At 36.4% G+C, this 19,471-nt stretch overlaps 1 protein-coding gene across 3 annotated transcripts in view; it reads left to right on the top strand.

Moving 5' to 3' along the window:
- LOC129235336 (phosphopantothenate--cysteine ligase) overlaps positions 1–17,160 on the top strand; it is a 62,804-nt gene extending 45,644 nt beyond the window's left edge. For all 3 annotated transcript variants that reach the window (XM_054869115.1, XM_054869114.1, XM_054869116.1), the window contains exons 5-6: positions 8,134–8,271; positions 16,025–17,160. In XM_054869115.1, the coding sequence (XP_054725090.1) occupies positions 8,134–8,271; positions 16,025–16,075 (189 nt within the window). In that variant the 3' untranslated portion in view covers positions 16,076–17,160. The remainder of the gene's footprint in view (positions 1–8,133; positions 8,272–16,024) is intronic.
- Positions 17,161–19,471: the final 2,311 nt, after the last annotated feature.

Genomic DNA, 19,471 nt, shown 5'->3' with positions numbered 1-19,471 from the left:
TTGGGCATTTGAAAATATACAATAATATGTTTAGAAGCCTTTACCTAACTCGCCTGGTGGTATGATTGGGCCATTTTTCTTCGAAAATTCAATTGGAAATGCGCTTTCCGTCAACTGATTGCGATGCCGAGATATGTACAGCTTTGGCCAAAAGTATTAGGCACCCCATTAATTACTGAATTTCTCGTTTTAAAAAGTGAAGTAATAATTTATTATTAATAAATCGGTACAAATCAAAAGAATTAGTGATAAGAACATTAATATTTAGTAGGTCCACCTTTTGAATTAGACCAGCAATCCTCTGGGACATGTAGCGTACAAGCTTTGCACTTTCGGCTGTACTTATGGCGCTCCACTGGTGAATTAAAGCATTTTTCAGGGCTATTTGCGATGTTAGTTCCTTTGCTTTACGTTTAGATCTGAAGACTGTGGTGGTCAATCTAACAAAACAATGTTATTGTCTGTAAACCAACGCATCGTAGTCGCTGATTTGTGACAATTACACACTTTTATTCAGTACTTTAGAAAAATTTGTAATATACAGCTTTATTTCCCATTGAGTTTTGGTATAATAGAGTGCAAACTTCAAGTGGCTCAAAAATCGCGTGGAATTTTGACAACTTTGCAGAAAAAATGGGTTAAATAAATATTAAACTACTCAAATTTGCGCAGTCTCTCAGGCTTCGTTTCGTGTACACCAGCAATTAGTGTGCACGTGAAATGCGATCTAACTGTGTTTGCGGTAAAACTGTCGTCCAAGTCTAGTGCGATTTCAATGCCAATATATTTTGTATTTTTACGTATTTATTTACAAAACTGCTTTTTATGTTTTACTGTTTTACTGTTTCACTATTTCACTTTTTTGCACTCGTGGCCTTCATTCGGCCGTATATGCATGAGCATTTGCATGTATGTATGTATTTGTTGAATGTTTATGAAAATGAAAACTATTTACACGCCATACATTTTGCTCCTTTTATACCCCAGCGCACAAATGCTCTGCGGTATAACAACTTTGTTCATATAACGGCTATTTGCTCAGAATGAAGATAAAATTGTATATTTAAAAATATTCGAAAATGGACGTGACACCAACAGATCTTCGTCTACTGTGCAGCATTTAATAGTAGGGTTTCAAATTAAAGGGGGCTAGAGAAGGCAAAAATCAAATTAAATAAAAATTTTACCTGAAGTGTCGAAAATTCATTAATCGGAAAAATCAATGAAATCTTCAAATTATCGGCTCTAAAAATTGGTTCATACAAAATGTTGGCACAAAAACAAATTGTCGTGTCGTGCGTTCAAATGGTCGTGATCGTAAAACCGAAGAAGCTGCTTGGTATAAAACAATTTCAAACTTTTGAACATATACCAATATGAAGTATAGGAAAATGTTACAAGCCAACTTTGACTGCACCAGTTGGATATTCGAAAGAGTCATTGTATGTAATAATATGATAGTTGTTCTGCTTCCCAGAGTTTCTTAATCTAATTAGCCCTTCTAATATGACATTCGTGGCAGAGCATTCAGACAAAACAAGCAACTGACTTCGAGCGTACGAGCAATGCCAAAAATACTTAGCTTAAATGTATAGGGAGCTGTGAATTTGGAGCTAAAACGAAGCAGGCGACTGAATACGGCTTAGGAATGGTGACATTTAGATGAGTGTTAAATAAAAAATTTGAGTCGAAAACCAAACCTGAGTCAGGGATCTCGTTAAGAGCGAGTAGTCGAGTAGATTCAATAACAGGCGGGGATAACGGCATGCGATTTAGAGAATGATAAGTGAAAACACTTGCCTAGATTTAACTGTAGACCATTCGTTCGACACCAGGCTGAGACATTTTCCAGATGAGTTTGGATTTTAATAGAGTCTGATAAGTGTGGAATGGTTGTTTGTACTTTGCTGTCTTTAAAAATTCGTTTGCTAAGTACAATTGACTGGCCTAAAAATGTTACAGAGCTGTTACAGTCTAGAAAATGTAAGCATTTTACCGAGTTTTTTTTTACGAAACAGTTCCAACATTTACAGTCATTACTAAGCGAAGTATAAATCTTAAAGCAAATTTTGTTATCTATACTAATATTATAAAGAGGAAAACTTTGTTTGTTTGTTTGTTTGTTTGTTTGTTTGTAACGAATAGGCTCAAAAACTACTGGACCGATTTTAAAAATTCTTTCACCATTCGAAAACTACATTATCCACGAGTAACATGGAGTACATTTTATTTTGGAAAAAAATAGGGTTCCGTAAGATATTTGGATTTTTCGGACACAAACTGAAAAAAATCTTATATATAAAATAAAGTCAACTTTTTGTGTGTGTTCGCTAACCGGCCGTGTCTGCACCGAATTAAACCAAACTTACACACATAGTTAAGAAGGTATTGAAGATGGTTTCCGTATAGTTTGGATACCTATTGGTGGATAGGGCTCGAGATATAGGTCAAAACGTGGACCCGGGTAACCTTCGGATGTGTATGTACAATATGGGTACCAAATTGAAGCTGTTGGTGAATGCTTTAGTACAGAGTATTTTTCATGCCGCTCCGTGACTGGGGTCTCGAAATATAGGTCAAAACGTGGACCCGGGTAACCTTTGGTTGTGTATGTACAATATGGATATCAAATGAAAACTGTTGATAAGTGTTTTAATACGGGGTAATTTTCATACCTATTGATGACTAGGGTCTGGAAATATATGCCAAAACGTGGACCCGCCGTGTCTTTGCACCGAATTAAACCAAACTTACACACATTGTTAAGGAGGTATTGAAGATGGTTTCCGTATAGTTTGGATACCTATTGGTAGATAGGGTCTCGAGATATAGGTCAAAACGTGGACCCGGGTAACCTTCGGATGTATATGTACAATATGGGTATCAAATGGAAGCTGTTGGTGAATGCTTTAGTTCAGAGTATTTCCATCCGCTCCGTGACTAGGGTCTCGAGATAGAGACCAAAACGTGGACCCTAGAATGTGTTTGTACAATATGGATATCAAATGAAAGCTGTTGATAAGTGCTTTAATACGGGGTAATTTTCATACCTATTGATGACTAGGGTCTCGAAATATATGCCAAAACGTGGACCCGCCGTGTCTTTGAACCGAATTAAACCAAACTTACACACATTGTTAAGTAGGTATTGAAAATGATTTCAGTATAGTTTGAATACCTATTGGTAGATAGGGTCTCGAGATATAGGTCAAAACGTGGACCCGGGTAACCTTCGGACGTGTATGTACAATATGGGTATCAAATGAAAGCTGTTGATAAGTGCTTTAATACGGGGTAATTTTCATACTTATTGATGACTAGGGTCTCGAAATATGTGCCAAAACGTGGACCCGCCGTGTCTTTGCACCGAATTAAACCAAACTTACACACATTGTTAAGTAAGTATTGAAAATGGGTTTCGTAAAGTTTGGTTGTAATTCGGAGCAGTGGCAACGGGTACAGCGTTCTTTTGAGCCAGCCATAATGTCGCTTACTTTTTTAACGCTTGGGGCGGAACTGAACTGTCAAATTGACAGTGTGAGTTACAATGTGTCAATATTTCTTTCTGATTTGGATGCCATAAGGAAAAAACGTAAGTGCAACATGTAAAAATTGTTAGTGAATTTTTTTGGAGTGGATTTTGGAACAGTGAATAATTTCTTACGAAATTTGAGAATTTAATGTGAAATCCGAATGAAATTATGTGTTCGTGGAAAAAACAATTTTTTTCGTTTTTTTTTTTTTGAAAAATATAAATGGATAATGGTTAAAAAAGCTCCAATGCTTAATAAAACATATAAATTGAAACGAAAAATTCATGGATGATCAGGAAAAAAGACGATTGTTTATTCATATGCGTTGATTTGAAATTTAAAAACAATCTTCTTTTTTCCTGATTTTCAATTTATATTTTATATTTACTCAAAAACAAAATATTGTTTATGCCAAAGCGCTTGAATAAAGAATAAAGAAATAAATAATATGAAAACCATATATTTTCTGTTCTAAACCATATCTATTCTATTTTAGTGTGCCCAGCGAAGGGGGCCGGGTTTGCTAGTATTGTAATATAATTCTTTTCGATTCTAAATGTATTGTTGAAACTACCTATAAATCCAACTAGAAAAACATCAAGTTCTCCTCTTGCCATGAGATGAGAACTCTTGTTGTTGTTGTAACGTCATAAAATATATTGCCAGTAAATATTTGGTTAATGCAAGTGAAGTGACAGTCCTTGGCTGGATATAAATCAGGGTCGTTGCGGTAGCGTATAACCGAATACCCTGGAAAGGTTTAATAAAGGCTCTTTCAAAGGTCGCATCTAGATGTTGATTTAAAATTAAATATGTAAAACTTTAGATTCCTTATGTGAAAAATTACACACATTTAATTTTAATTTTTGAAATTTAAGATTTCGATATATTGAAGGATGTTCAGCAACACTTTACGCTACAGAGGCAATATTTTGAATAGGATGCCCAGTTTTTGATATGTCAGTCGTGTTTATATTCTCGGCAGAATCAGTTTCTTAATATTCTACACCAATCTTTGAATTTTAGTCTCATTCGGTCGCTTATTTCCACCAAAAACATCACGAATTTTGCAATATGTTGTTCTTAAAGATCGAGCATTTTCATAATAAGTTTCAATAATTTGTATGCGTTATCCTATCATATAAAATTGTACATCTGTCTACTTGAGAAATGTTAAAGGTGGCATAAAATGGTACGGTTTAGGGATTATCCACTACCTACATCTATGCGTCACTTTCGAAATACCCTTTATTTATATCAGATAAAATAACTTACCCTAAAGAGTTAGACAACTTGGTTTGTGTAGTAACTTTATGGTTTTTTATTTCAAAACTAAAAACTGTTATATACAAAAAGTAAAGAACCCGTTTTGTTTTTTAATTTTACATTGCTGAATGAAACATACTACTTTTCCACAAAATAAACTATAAAAAAAATCAAGTATTTATTTTAAAGAAACATATATTTTTTAATATTTATTAAATATTTGTCGCTTTATTTATTAAAAAAAAAGTATTATTGGATTTTGAAAGTGCTTATATTAATTAACACTCATTGCATACCATCATAATTCCAACAATCTTAAATTCTCATATAAACATAATTCTTACCATGGTATGACTACTAAAACATTTCTTTAAGAGTTAAAAATCTCAAGCCACTGTAACGGCGTAAAAGTAAGCAGTAGCTGAATTTGACTCGAAATTCGTTTTGAATATCTTAAGATAAAAAGGAAAATTAACTTCGAACTTCTACAGTTCTAACGATTTTAATTAAGAGAAAGTTGGGACAGAAGAGTTTAAAGATCTTGGATCAATCTTTTGCACCCGTTCTATTTTTGTAATAGCAAATTGGTGATAAGGTCTCCAAATAAATGAAGCACATTCCAACCCAGATCGAACAAACGCGGTAAACAGTAATTTCATCGTGTAAGGGTCTGAGAAGTTTGAACTATTACGTCTAACAAAACCCAATATCGAGTATGATTTTGAGTTAATAAAATTGACATGACTTTAGAAAAAAGAATTTCAGTCAAAAATTTCTCCAAGGTCATTGATCGCATCCACCCTTTCGAGGACATTCTTAGATAATATATCAGGTGTTTTTTTATTTGCATGAGAACTATCGATATCGATAACTATGGTTTGAGAGGCACAGTGTTAACATTCATGGGGGAAAAGATTTTTAGAGCTCTGCTCTTTACCAGACCGTTATTTGGTTCTGAGCGAATTTGACACCATTAGCTGATGATGGGCTAACATAACTTGGGATGTGTTTCTAAAACAACTTAGATTGTGTTAGTGATATACGAAAAAAATCAACCAATGACACTTCGTTGCCGTCTGATCGTGACTGATTAGACGAGTGTGTGAATACATGTGGAATGATTGTGCAAATTTCGACTGCCGAATCCCCAAGAGCCGCGGCAGCCGAAGTTCCCCTCACAATTTTCTTTTTCACCATAGTTAAAGAGCAAACCTAGTAAATCATCATCTGTGGTTGGCATTTCTGTTCACTAAGGTTTGGCAAGTCATTATGAATTAACGACAGAACAACGCTTCCAAATTGTGGAAATTTACTTTAAAGAAAACAATAATAATAATAATAAAATTAATCTATTCGCGAGGTTCGTATAACAACGGGCATAACAAGGAGCTGCCGTTACGGTGAATGGCGAGCGCTATCGAACCGTGCTGACTGAGTTTTTGTTTCCAAAAATCAATCAACTAAACATTGACGGTATTTGGTTCGAACAAGACGCCGCAACTTGCCATAATGTGCGCTTAACAATCGATTTATTGCAGTATTAAAGCCACCATTGACGCTATACGGCCAGGTTTTTTGGCCATGTAACTCGTAGCCGTGGCGCTCATATGCCGGATATCATGTTAAAAAAAAAAAATGTCATGAAATTATCTGTCAGATTATAATACAAAAAATTCAACCCAACAATATTTCTGGTTTGTATTATGATTTTAAGTTCTCAAGCTCGTAAAATACACGATTGTTACGAAAATTTGGAGTAAGTGACTTCAAAACATTTTGTTTTATTTAAAGAAATACATGAATATAAACACAAATAAATAAGTTTATTAAGGTCAGCTTGAAGCAAACATTTTTAAGTCGTTAGCCGTGTACCTGATAAATTAAAAGCAACTTCTAATATCATTTATATATACATTCTGTCAAAAAAGTACCGGGAATTGTTCAATAGAACGCAAAATAGTTGTTTAATCATCAAAATTTATTTTGTCGCCTTCAAAATAGGCTCCATTCGAAGCATATGTGTACCCAGCGATTACTCCAGTCATTAAAGCACCTTTTAAACGCATTTGAAGAGATCTTCTTCAGCTCCTACAGCGAATTCTCCTTAATGGTCGCTATTGACTCAAAACGGCGTCCACGGAGTGGCAATTTAAGTTTTAGGAAAAAGAAAAAGTCACAGGGGGCTAAAACTGGTGAAAACGGAGGATGCTCGATGATATTTGTCGAGTTTTTGGTGAGAAAAATGTTCACAATATGAGCCTTGTGAGACGGTGCGTTATCATGGTGCAAGAGTTTTCTTTTCACAAATCGGGCCGTTTCCTACGCACATTCTCTCACAAACGTTGCATAACTTCCAACTAATATTCTTTATTTACCGTAGAACCATTTGGAACGAGTTCCGAGTGCACAACACCATGATAATCAAAGAAAACGACTAGCATGACTTTCACTTTTAACCGACTTTGAGTTGTTTTTTTGTGTTTCGGCTCATGCGAATAGCACCATTGAGCCGCCTGTTGACTGGTTTGCATGTCAAACTCATATACCCATGTCTCATCACCTGTTATAATGCGCTGAATAAACGTTGGGTCCGAATTCACTTGCTCGACATGTCTTCATTTTCAACGATTCGCCACATGAAATCCCCTTCAAAACACAAAATGTAAGACAAATTCATTACTCGATATTTTTATCCATAGTGAAAATAGCAGAGCAGACCTGCGGTTAACTGATATACTATAATTAAATGCCAAAAACAAGCTAATTTAATGAAACTCTTCGACACTACATATAGAGGACAGTTGTACCAACATTCAAAAAAAATTTTACATTTGTGTAACGTGCGCCTTTTAAATTCCCTATATTTTTTTGACAGAATGTAAATAAAAAATCGATGTTAAAAACATGCACCGGGTGTACAAATTTCGTTTTCGCCCGAACTTGGGCGCTTTTCTTTACTGTTTTTTGTCTAGAACTGCCACCATCACGTGCACGAAAGCCTGTGGCAGGTAACAAAAACATGCAAATATATATATATATACATATATTGTCCATGCCATACATACATATGCATTTATATTTATTTTTTTAACTATTTTGTTTTCATAAGTATTATATGTATGAGTATGTAGGAAATCTACGTTTTATTGTAGCCAACAAAATAACATTGCACTAAAACAACCGTCTAGGTACTTGTATACAAATAAACAAGTGCACTTAGCCACTTAAGCGCCGCACCCCACACGTTTTCCTCTATTTCCCCCACAGATTTCATATTTTTCCATTGCGTTCATTCATTTTGTTTTTCTACTTTCATGCTTTGTCATCCTACCAGATGGTTATTGCGAATATTCTACAGACGCGCAAACATCGCGTTGTTTTTGTCACGCCAACCATGTCCTACGAGGTGCATCTGAGCAGAGAGCAAGCGCTGCAAGGACTTGAAATTGAGGAACCAATTGTTGCCGATCTGGTAAGTACCACCACCGCCACTCACTTGTTAATTTATTTAATTCCATAGCAATATTTGATGTCATTATGCACTAATTGACTGTTTCCATTTCGCGAACATTTCTATTCAAAATTTTTTGATTTCGTTTCATTCGACTAAAAAATATGTCGTCTCTTACACACGGGAAACTCTTAAACAGACTTCCGTGCGAATTGAATTAATTTTTATGTTGTCATCGGCTTTAGGCAGAAACTTGCTTTTAATCAGCCTTTTTCGTGTTCATATAAGTATTTATAGATAAACAGTGCTATTCTTTGTGAGCTGAAGTTGCCACAAAAGCGCCCCTTCTAATAAGACGCAAAATTCGCCTTTGCAAAGTAGCAGCTATCTTATCTTTGGCGTCCTTTTCGACGATTTTGTTTAAACATCCCACTATTTCGCGATTTTTATATGGTAGCTTTTTAATAATTCCCCTGTGTTCTGGATTGTACTGCTTCGCTCTTTCTGTTTTTTTAAACTAAATTGGAATTAAATTCTAAATTTCTTATTTATACTTTTTTTATTATTTATGTTTGTTTTGTTAATTTAATTTTTTTATTTATTTATTTTTATTTATTTATTTATTTTGTGTGTGTTTTTTTTTTTTTTTTGAGAATCTTGTGGATTCCATTAGTTTTATTATTTTAGTTTTATTGAAATTCACTTAAGTCCAATTTTTGCTGTATTTTTTACCAAATTTTTAAGTTTTCGTTTTGTGGCCTGCAATAAATGTGCGGTAAATCAAATATCATCCGCATGGTCCAAATCACATAGTTTTTCATGGGGCCTCCATTGGACTCCTTCCGGACATTCTTTCTTTGTCTTCCGTTAAATTTTATCTAGAACTGTGATGAAAAGAAGTGGTAATTGCAGACTGTCACGCTATATTTGATATTGTGAATTTTTCACTGAGTTTTCCCCGAGAGCCTGCCAAACAACATTTCTTCAAACGCACGCTCGAAATCCACAAATACAAGAAATAAAGGTGATTGCTATTCTATGCTCTATCATTATACGCAGAGTATTGATGTAGTCTACACATGAGCGTCCAAAACCACGAATATACCTCATATTTACTGTAGAGAGAAGATGAAATCACTTTTCGTTTGAAATTTAATCCCAAATCACTTTTCAAATTGTTGTGCAATTTGTTAATTTTTATTTCATCTACAATCTGAGTAAAAAAAAAGAAACCGCATGAAGTATAATGGTTATATACCATATTTAAATTTTTTTTACATGAAAGTATGTACAAAACTACTAGTCGCAATTACTCAATAAACCGTGTAGTCTTCATCGTTGTCAAGTATAGCCTGGCATCTTCTTGGCATGCTTTGAACCAGCTTTTCTGCGTAGCTCGTCGACACAGAGGACCAGATTTTGCGAACTTGACGCACGAGTTGCAATGGCCTTCCGGCAAGATGCGTGTTCATAGTTTCCAACACATTTCCAATGGGGTTGACGTCTGGGGACTGGGAAGGTCAGTCCAATACTGTGACGCCATTTTCTTGTTTTGTTGTTTCTCAATGTGTTTTTCTGAGAGCAGTGGTTTTGATCATGTGGGACGGTAGGATATGTTCGTCTCCTTCAGTCGATGTTCGATGGTGTTGATCCTCACATCTATTCCATTTTTAGCAAAAACTGATCGTGCTTGGCGTAGTCACAAAGAAGAGTCCCGCTTAAAAAGTTGGACGATCACTTTATCCTGCTTTTTTGTCGTCATTGGCTTCAAGCCGCGCTCGGAAAAGTCGTCAATGTTTTTGTACACCTTGTACCGCTGATTCCACATCACAACAAACTTTTTTGATTTTTTAATTAAAAATGGTTACCATTTGCTGTTGCACAAGCCTTCGAACGATTAGGCCATTCAGCTATTGCAGCACGGTTTCCATGGATATTGGCGGCGTTGCTTGAATCAAAGATTGTTCGAGGCTCTCCAAAATTGTTTGAGGTCTTCGACAGGTCATGTTCTCCAATTTTTACTAGAAACTCTGGTCCAATAGATTCAGATATGAACTTCCAGACGGCCAATCTTCTGCGGCTATGAATCCAGAAATATTGTTTTTTAGCCACTGCTGGGTGGTTTTTGCCTTGTGGGCTGATTCAACGGCTGCACCATGTCTTCTAACACATCCTCATGGTACATTTTTTGCCCGGTCATAACCTCTTTTTCGCAGAAATGAAGAGATGTAACGCCTTTACAAGACACTCCCCACGAAACCATTACGGAGGCTGGATGGTGGCCCTGCTGAACCCTTAGATCAACATATTTTGCGTTTTTAGCAGTTTTAGCATAGATTTTGTCGTTTTATTTATTATATTAAAACAGTGAAAATTTTCTCATCTGTGGAAAGAATATTTTCATGGCCGTTGACCGCGTTCCGCCGAAGAATCTGTCGAGCCTAATTTTCTTCAAGCGCGTTGTCAAAAGATGACCAGTTGAGCGAGGGAAGGCTTTTATGTGGAGATCATCTCTAATTGGTCTTGACATGGATCTGGTCGATACATTCATTTCCCTGTGCATCATTTTCTGATTTCTAAGGAGATATCTGTGAATTCTTTCTGGGCTTTTATGGCTGCACTGATTCGAACGACGCGAGGACAACCACTTCTTTTTCTGTCCGCCACTTCAGACGTTTGGGAAAAACGATTGATCGTGCGGTGAACAAACATTCTCGAAATATTAAATTTTTTCTGCTATTCGTAAATCTCACTGATACTTTTACCACACTTTTGTAATGCAATCACTGCAATGCGATATTCCTAATCTCCCCACTCCCCCATTGTTAGCAAGCGAAATTTACCACGAAACTGAGTATAATTTATGTGTAGACAAATCATACGAACAAAATCAAAAATAACGAAACTTTTTTCTATCAATGTGTTCTCCCTGTATGCATTGTAAAATTTATGGTAAGACTAAGTAGAAATTTACCACGAAACTGAGTATAATTTATGTGTAGACAAATCATACGAACAAAATCAAAAATAACGAAACTTTTTTCTATCAATGTGTTCTCCCTGTATGCATTGTAAAATTTATGGTAAGACTAAGTAGATACCTTAACCCACACCGACTTAACAGCATTTGCCCTTCTCACACTGGTATTTAAAATACTAAAACGGAATTTATGATTATTGTTTAGTGGTTAACAAACAACAGCTAGTTGACATTTACATAATAATGCAATGAAAGTGAAGCAGTATTTCCGCGCAGAGAAAGAAAAAGTCGTGTCGATGTAGTTCACGTTTTTATTCTAACTGCCGTTTTTACATTTTTTGTCATCGCCTACTATCTAACGTATAACTGTACAAGTATAAAGTTTCATGTAAGTGAAGTACAAGAGAGTAGGATTGGTTTGCAGAGTTGTATTTAGAATTCAACAAACGCCCCTTCAAACCAAGCCTGTACATTTAAAAATTCAAGTTTACATTTCAATATTCATTAAGTTACAATTCTCAATATGCTTCTGCTTCCCCAACGCTTTGGTAAGTATGTCGGCTGCATTCTCATTTGTCGGAACATACTCGACCTCAATTTGTCCGCATTCGTGTTTCTCCCGTATATAATGGTATCGAATGTCGATGTGTTTGCTTCGTTTCTGCACCATGGGATTTTTCACCATATTTTTCGCGACTCCCAAGCTATTGCTCCACCAGCCATTGTAACAAAATAACCTGTATAAGACTTCCTGTCCAAGCTGTCGCTACCCCAGTCAGCGTCTGTGAAACACACAAAATTCTCAAAATTAGCAGAAAAAGTTAATTTACCATAAGGGGTTTTCTTCAAATATCGAAGAACGTATTTTGCCGCCTGCATGTGCTCTGTATGCGGATGTGAGTTATATTGAGATAACTTTGACACCACATGCGCGATATCCGGACGAGATATGACAGCCAGATACATCAGCCCGCCAATAAGACTTTGGTAGTCCTTCGCCTTCAAGTTACTGCACTGCTTGTCACATTTATGAAGCACCGTGCCTGGAGCCCATGGAGTTGCCGCTGGTTTACAATCTTCCATGCCCCATTGTTGAAGAAGTTGCTCGACATATCGCTTCTGATGTATAGTGATGTCACCTCGATCACCATCCCGTTCAACTTCCATCCCCAAATAAAATGATATCTGCCCGCGATCGACCGCTTCAATGTATTGATTCAACGCGTCTATTATACTCCGCATCTCATGCTTGTTTGAGCATGCCAAGATCATATCGTCTACGTAGAGAGCAATAATGCTAACATTCGCATTACCACGACGAATATAAACCGATGGGTCCGACTTGCACCTTACGAATCCCATCTTCACCAATATTTGCGTAACTTTCCGGTTCCATTCTCGACCGGCTTGCTTCAGGCCATATAAAGCCTTTTTAAGTCTGCATACCTTATTAACATTTTTCGAATCTCCAAACAAGGGTGGCTGACACATATAAACCGTCTCCTCCAAATCGCCGTTTAAGTATGCAGCAACAATGTCTATGTGATTAACCAGCAATTTGTGTTTCGCTGCCAATGCCAAAATTAGACGTTTTGTTGAATGACGTACCACCGGAGCAAATGTTTCGCAGTAATCCACGTTGTATTTTTGTGCGCAACCCATCGCAACTAGCCTCGCCTTAAACTTCTCAATTGAGCCATCCGGATTACGTTTTATTGCGAAAACCCATTTACAGCCGATAACATTTTTATGAGCTGGTCGATCCACCAAGTCCCATGTTGCATTCCGCACCAACGATTCATACTCTACTCTCATTGCCTCTTTCCACCTGTCAGCATCTTTAGAGTTTAGCGCCTCACTGACCGTGTTCGGATTTTCAATAACAGAGTTCAGCATCTCCGGACCAGCCTCTGTACAATAGACTTTTCTCGGCCTTCCTACACCTCCTGTACGCACCATTTTTGGCCTTCCTCGCTTCCTCTTGTTATTGTTTACAGCAACAGCCTCTTCGGAATCAGACTCAGTCTCAGCTCTTTCATGTTCTTCACGCTCGCTGCCTTCGTCTTCACGCTCGTCACGTCTGTCTACGCTTACTAACACTTCTTCAGCGCTACTCGGTTTTGCTTGAAGTTCAACAAAAAATGTTTCTTCGTTGACATCACTGTCCCTTAAATTTAATTCAAATGAATTTTCGAAGAATATGACATCACGTGCAATTGTGATTTGATTCGTTTGTAAGTTAATTAATCTATAACCTTTCGTAGTTGGGTGATAGCCAACAAACTTTAGCTTAACCCCTTTCGGCAAAAACTTACTACCGCGTGGTCTTGGCCCCTTTTGCAGAACCACTGCATCACAACCAAACGTACGGAAATGTGCAACCGATGGTTTCCGCCCATGCCATTTCTCGTAAGGTGTAACTGCACCTAAAACTTTCGTAGGACACCTGTTTCTAATATATACCGCCGTGCTTACCGCTTCAGCCCACAATGATTGTGGCATTTTAGAAGAGCTTAATAAGCATCGCGCCATTTCCCCCAAAGTTCTGTTGGCTCTTTCAGCCACACCGTTTTGCTGAGGGCTGTACGGCACAGTGGTTTGATGCCGAATGCCTTTTTCTCGTAACCAATTTTTAAACTGAGAGTTGACGAATTCTCTCCCATTGTCACTACGAATTGTTTTTATTTTGCGGCCAGTCTGCTTCTCCGCGGTCGCAGCAAAAATTTTGAACATTTCGAATGCTTCGGACTTTCTTTTTAAAAAATACACTGCATTATATCGCGAGTAATCATCTATGAATGATATAAAATACGATGCACCGCCAACCGAATTCACACCCATAGGCCCGCACAAGTCCGTATGTACAAGTTCTAATACACTTTTTGTATAAATGCCGCTATATTTCACATAAGGCTTACTATGGATTTTGCATACCGCGCACGTAAAGCATTCAATGTTTTTTGAAATTTTAAAGTTCAAACCATTTACCATCTTCATTCTTGAAAGTTTATTTAAATCATTTGTATTTATGTGACCAAACCGCTTATGCCAATCACTCGCGTCATCACTAACCCCATTTACACAGTCCGCACTTTTGCTCACTAAAACGTTAGCAACATATATGCCATTTTCCAATGCACCAGTAAGAATTGTTTTTTTGTTTTTGTTTTGCATTATGGCATTATTTTCTGTAAATGTGATGACATTTCCACTCTCTGCAGCTTTAGCGATTGAAAAAAAATTGGAATGTAGATCAGGTACATACCAAACGTCTCTCAAATTAACAGTTGTGTACTTTGTTTTCAGATTAACCGTGCCCTTTCCGCGTGCATAAACGCAAGCACCTGAAGCTAAAACTATTCTATGTTTCACACAAACAAGAGAACTAAACAATTTTGCATCTTTGCACATGTGAGACGTTGCGCCACTGTCGATTATCCAAGTCTCTCTTAAATTCTCCTCTTTCTCTACTAACGACCAAGCTTTTTCATCTACGAGTGAATTATTTGATTGAAAACTGCACTGAGAACGTATATGACCTCTCCGTCCACACTTAAAGCACTTTATATTGTTGTTGTTGTACCTGCTGGAAGTTGTGCTTTCGTTCGCTGTTTCATTTTCCTTTTGTCTTGTTCTGCTGCTGTTACCGCTGCCAGCGCCTCTGCCGCTACCTACACCAATCTCACTCCTTACGCCTCTGCCGACGCTGCTTTTATTCCGAAAAATTCCAACGCGCCTTTTCGATTCGTTTGCAGAAAAAGCCGTTTCTGCGCTACTGCATTTGTCGCCGTGCCTTTGCTCCTCTTCCAGAATCTTCGCGACGAGATTATCCAATTTCGGCAATGCGTCCCTGCTCTCGATTGCCACCACAAAATTCTCCATTTCGTCTGGTAATGAGCAAAGCAACAAAATTGACAAAAAGTCGTCCTCCATGGATATGCCAACTTCTTTTAAGTCGTCTACAATACAGCAAAACTCCTTCAATTGAGCTGAAAACTTCTCGTTGCTTCTGAATTGAAATCGGATCAGTTTTTTAAATAGGTTAACTTTCCTACACGCTGTATCTGCCTTGTAGAGCGCGTTCAACGTGTCCCATGCACTTTTTGCTGTGGTACAGTTTTTAATATGTATCAGTTCACTTGGCTTGACGCTCAACGTTATAGTAGCGAGAGCCTTCATGTCGCATACTATCCAGTTGGTCTTTCCAGGCTCCTCCTCCGGACACTTATCCACTACTGCACTCCACAAATCTAGAGTAATCAGTAAACTCTTTAACTGAATACACCAAGTGGTATAATTTTCCCCACTTAATTTTTCGATGTTGGCTAAAGCGTTAGCCATTTTACCGCGACTATTGCTTTTAACACCGGATAAGCAAATCAACCGAATTATTACAACTTCTATTTATGTATGTTGACCGTGAACTTAGAAACCCAAGTCGATACCTGGGCCCATAACCATTTGAAGCAGTATTTCCGCGCAGAGAAAGAAAAAGTCGTGTCGATGTAGTTCACGTTTTTATTCTAACTGCCGTTTTTACATTTTTTGTCATCGCCTACTATCTAACGTATAACTGTACAAGTATAAAGTTTCATGTAAGTGAAGTACAAGAGAGTAGGATTGGTTTGCAGAGTTGTATTTAGAATTCAACAGAAAGTAATAAAAACATTTTTTCACTGTAACTGTTTGACTCGGTATTGACTTAAAAATAAAATTAATTATGTATATTTTTTTGTCCTAAAAAATACTTATCTCTCTGTCATATTTCATATTTACTTTTTTTTTCTCCAATAGGCGAAAAGGCACAATGAATACATAAACGGCGCTTCGATGAATCGGCAATGACCACAGTCGGTACGACAAAGACGTCACACGCAAGTCGATTGTCGCGTGACAACACCACATTTTTGTCGCTTATTGAATCCAGGACCAGGCGTCGGACGCAAATATTAATTTAAGGTAAATGTGTATAGATTATAAGTAAGGAAAATAAGGAAAGTAATTACATGAATATTGAAATGTGTCGATTGGGGTAAAATATATCACAGTTAGTTAGTAAGAATACAATAAGAATTATGCAACTAATTAAATACATAGTTTTTATACTATAAGCATATTGAAAACAAACAAACAGTGTAAGCTTCAACTTTTATATACTTATACATACATACATGTAAAGTCCATATCTGAGTCCCTAAAATACCTCCTAATAGTATATATAGTACAATTAATTTATGTCGTTGTTTATGTTTTTTTTCTAACTGCCCTTATGTCGTTCTATTTTTGGAAATATAAAAGTGGAAACACGCAAATTTATTTAATTGTAGAACTCATATTTTATAAATGTTTACTAAAGTGTAGATGTGTGGAGGTTGGGATAATTTATATTTCTAGTTGATACAAAGAGGGAGAAATATATACATATATAGTAAGGGGAAAGTAGCAATTTATCTTATCAGGTGTCAGTGATTATTTAAGTAATTAAAATAGCTTAGCACATTTAATTAAAATATTTAATAAAGTTTGTTTATTTTTGTGGCTATTAATAAGTTTTGCTCTATTCATTAACATTGGAATTACATACATACATACATATGTACAGAGAGTCAGAAGTTCTACGTATATTCTACTTTTAGCATGAACCGATGGTTGATGGTCGATGCATGAAACGTTTGGTATCACTTCCACGTGTATCTGAAAAAAATAACATGTTACAAATAATTGCTGTGAAAGATTTGCATCATCCTTGAATCATCAGTGAACAAGCAAAGGAGGGTACATTTTTTTGGGTCTGATTGAAGTTCTACGCAGATTTATATTTTGGCTTGAACCGTAAATTCCTTTCATGTTCTACTTGTAAACCTCCGAGTGTATTTCTTCCATGTAAAAAAGCTCCTAATAAAAAATATCTGCCGGTCGGAGTCGGTTTGAAACTGTAGGTCCCTCCATTTGTGGAACACCATCACGACGCACGTCACAAATAGGAAGAGGAGCTCGGCCAAACACCCAATTATCTCTTATTATCCTTATATATATTATACATATATATACTTACATATATTATATATATTGCTAAAGTTGCTTGCAAATTAGAAATTCTTTTATGATTTTGTTTAATTCTTTTTGCAACAACTCTTTCGAAAGCCGGAAACTTTCAGTATCAGAGTATTTTTGTATAAATATCTCCCGCGTACTTAAATTTTTTGCACGATTTATTATGTTATAAATAGTTTTTTGGATTAAATAAAACATTTCTGCACAGTTTTTATTATTGTATATTTACAATAGACCAATTGAATCCCCTCAAATGGTACCCGTTTTCCAGCCACTTTTGCGTTCTTTATAATTTACGTACGATTTGATATTGTGGTCAACAAATCACTCTTACGATCACTTTATGACTGATTGACGACTAACGCTTCTTTAGTGGACAAAGGTATATAATATAATCTTTTTCAATGAGTTCTTACAACTAATATTTATGAATTAAAACTATACTTATTGGCAATAGTTGATGCACTTGTACAATAATTGGTGAATCAACGAAATATTTCTTACTACTAATTTCTACATTCTACTATTTGCGCAAGTGTCGTTGCACTTCTTTCATTGCAAGCTCATTGGCATATCACTTGGGAAATGAAGTGGTGCGATGACACTTATTTGGTTGAGTCTTGTGTTATGATGACCATTCAACTTCAGATTTGCATTCCAACACGCCTTCTTCATGAACATATTGCGATATATATGTATATCGATATGTTTGCTCCGGGAATGATATAAGGGATTCTTCATCAAATTCATCGCGCTTAAGTTATCTCCGTTTACGATCATGACCTTACGACACTTAAGCTCCATTTCACTCCACAATTGCTATAAATAAGTCGTCTCCTTAACACCTACATACCTATGAGTTCTGAAGCGCAAGAGTATCGGGAGCAAGTCCTGTAGCGGCTGTGGCCCAACAAATAGTCCATCCTTGAGTGATTTTCCAGTTGAAGTCTTAGCGGATGCGTTGAGAACAACTCTTAGTTTCGTCGTAACGCTCGACTGCTTTACTACGGGATATTGTGGCATCCAGTAAGCTCGACGTGCCACTTCAGTTAGCCGTTCCATGTGATTCCTTATGAACTTATCTCATCTGTTAGATGCGTTTTGTGCAGAGTCTCTTCTAACTCCCACAACCTCGTAAGTGCTCTTTTTAGTTGAATATCACAATGTAATGCCTGTAGACTAGGCATTGGTAGTTCGTCTAGTCGACCAAAGAGTGACCATCTGAAGACCGTTTGTTGTGCCATAGGCATACTAAGTTGACCCTTGCGGTTTTCCGGACTGTGGGTTTGCCAAGAATAGTTCTTGAATGTGCGGGCATTTCAACGCGTTAAGGTTTGCGTTGGCAACCCTCGCATAATTTTGGGGAAAATAAGCCCATTGGTATACTATACATCCATATTGTACACATAATGCAACATAATGAGTATTGCAGTTTTGTTAAAAAAAAAGAAGAAAAGAGATAAAAAAAAATGTGGATGAAAAGCCTGTACGCAAAACGTAAAAAGTTTACTCATGAGCATCTTTTAAGTGAATTAAAATTATCATGTAAAGACGAATATTCAAATTGTATGCGAATGGACTCGGAAACATTTGAAGAGCTTTTGGCCATGGTGACGCCATTAATAGCAAAACAAAATACATGTATGCGAGATGCAAAAACACCCAACATGCGATTATCATCAACATTAAGGTATTTGGCGACTGGAGAAAAGTTTGAAGATCTGAAGTTTTTAACTGCAATTTCTCCACGATCCCTGGGAGTGATTGTTATAGAAACTTGTGAGGCTATTATTTCATGTCTTTCAAATGCTATTAAGGTAAGTACATTGAAGCAACTAAAAAATTTAGTTTTGAAAAAAGCAAAGAGGAATGTGCCAAGTTTATTATGATTAAAAATTGATTAAATACTTTTTTTCTTCTTTAAAAATAATTCAACTTTTATTCCAATATACATATGTATATATATATATATAATATATAATAAAAAATCCATTTTTACCAAATTATAAATATTTAACTATTGGCCGGCTTACCATTAAAATGATGATATGACTACTATTTAAGAATCGGTAAATGTGGAGAAGAATTGTGAAACTGATTCTGACGATTCATTGTCATTGTTCAAACTATTGCTGCTATGGATGTAAAATTCAAGTGGTGTATTGTGAGTTGGATGTTGGTGTTGGT

This window comes from Anastrepha obliqua, chromosome 1 (genome assembly GCF_027943255.1).
Source record: "Anastrepha obliqua isolate idAnaObli1 chromosome 1, idAnaObli1_1.0, whole genome shotgun sequence".
NCBI lineage: Eukaryota > Metazoa > Arthropoda > Insecta > Diptera > Tephritidae > Anastrepha > Anastrepha obliqua.
Note: the sequence above shows the minus strand (reverse complement) of the source record. Positions and strands in the feature narration are given on the sequence as shown.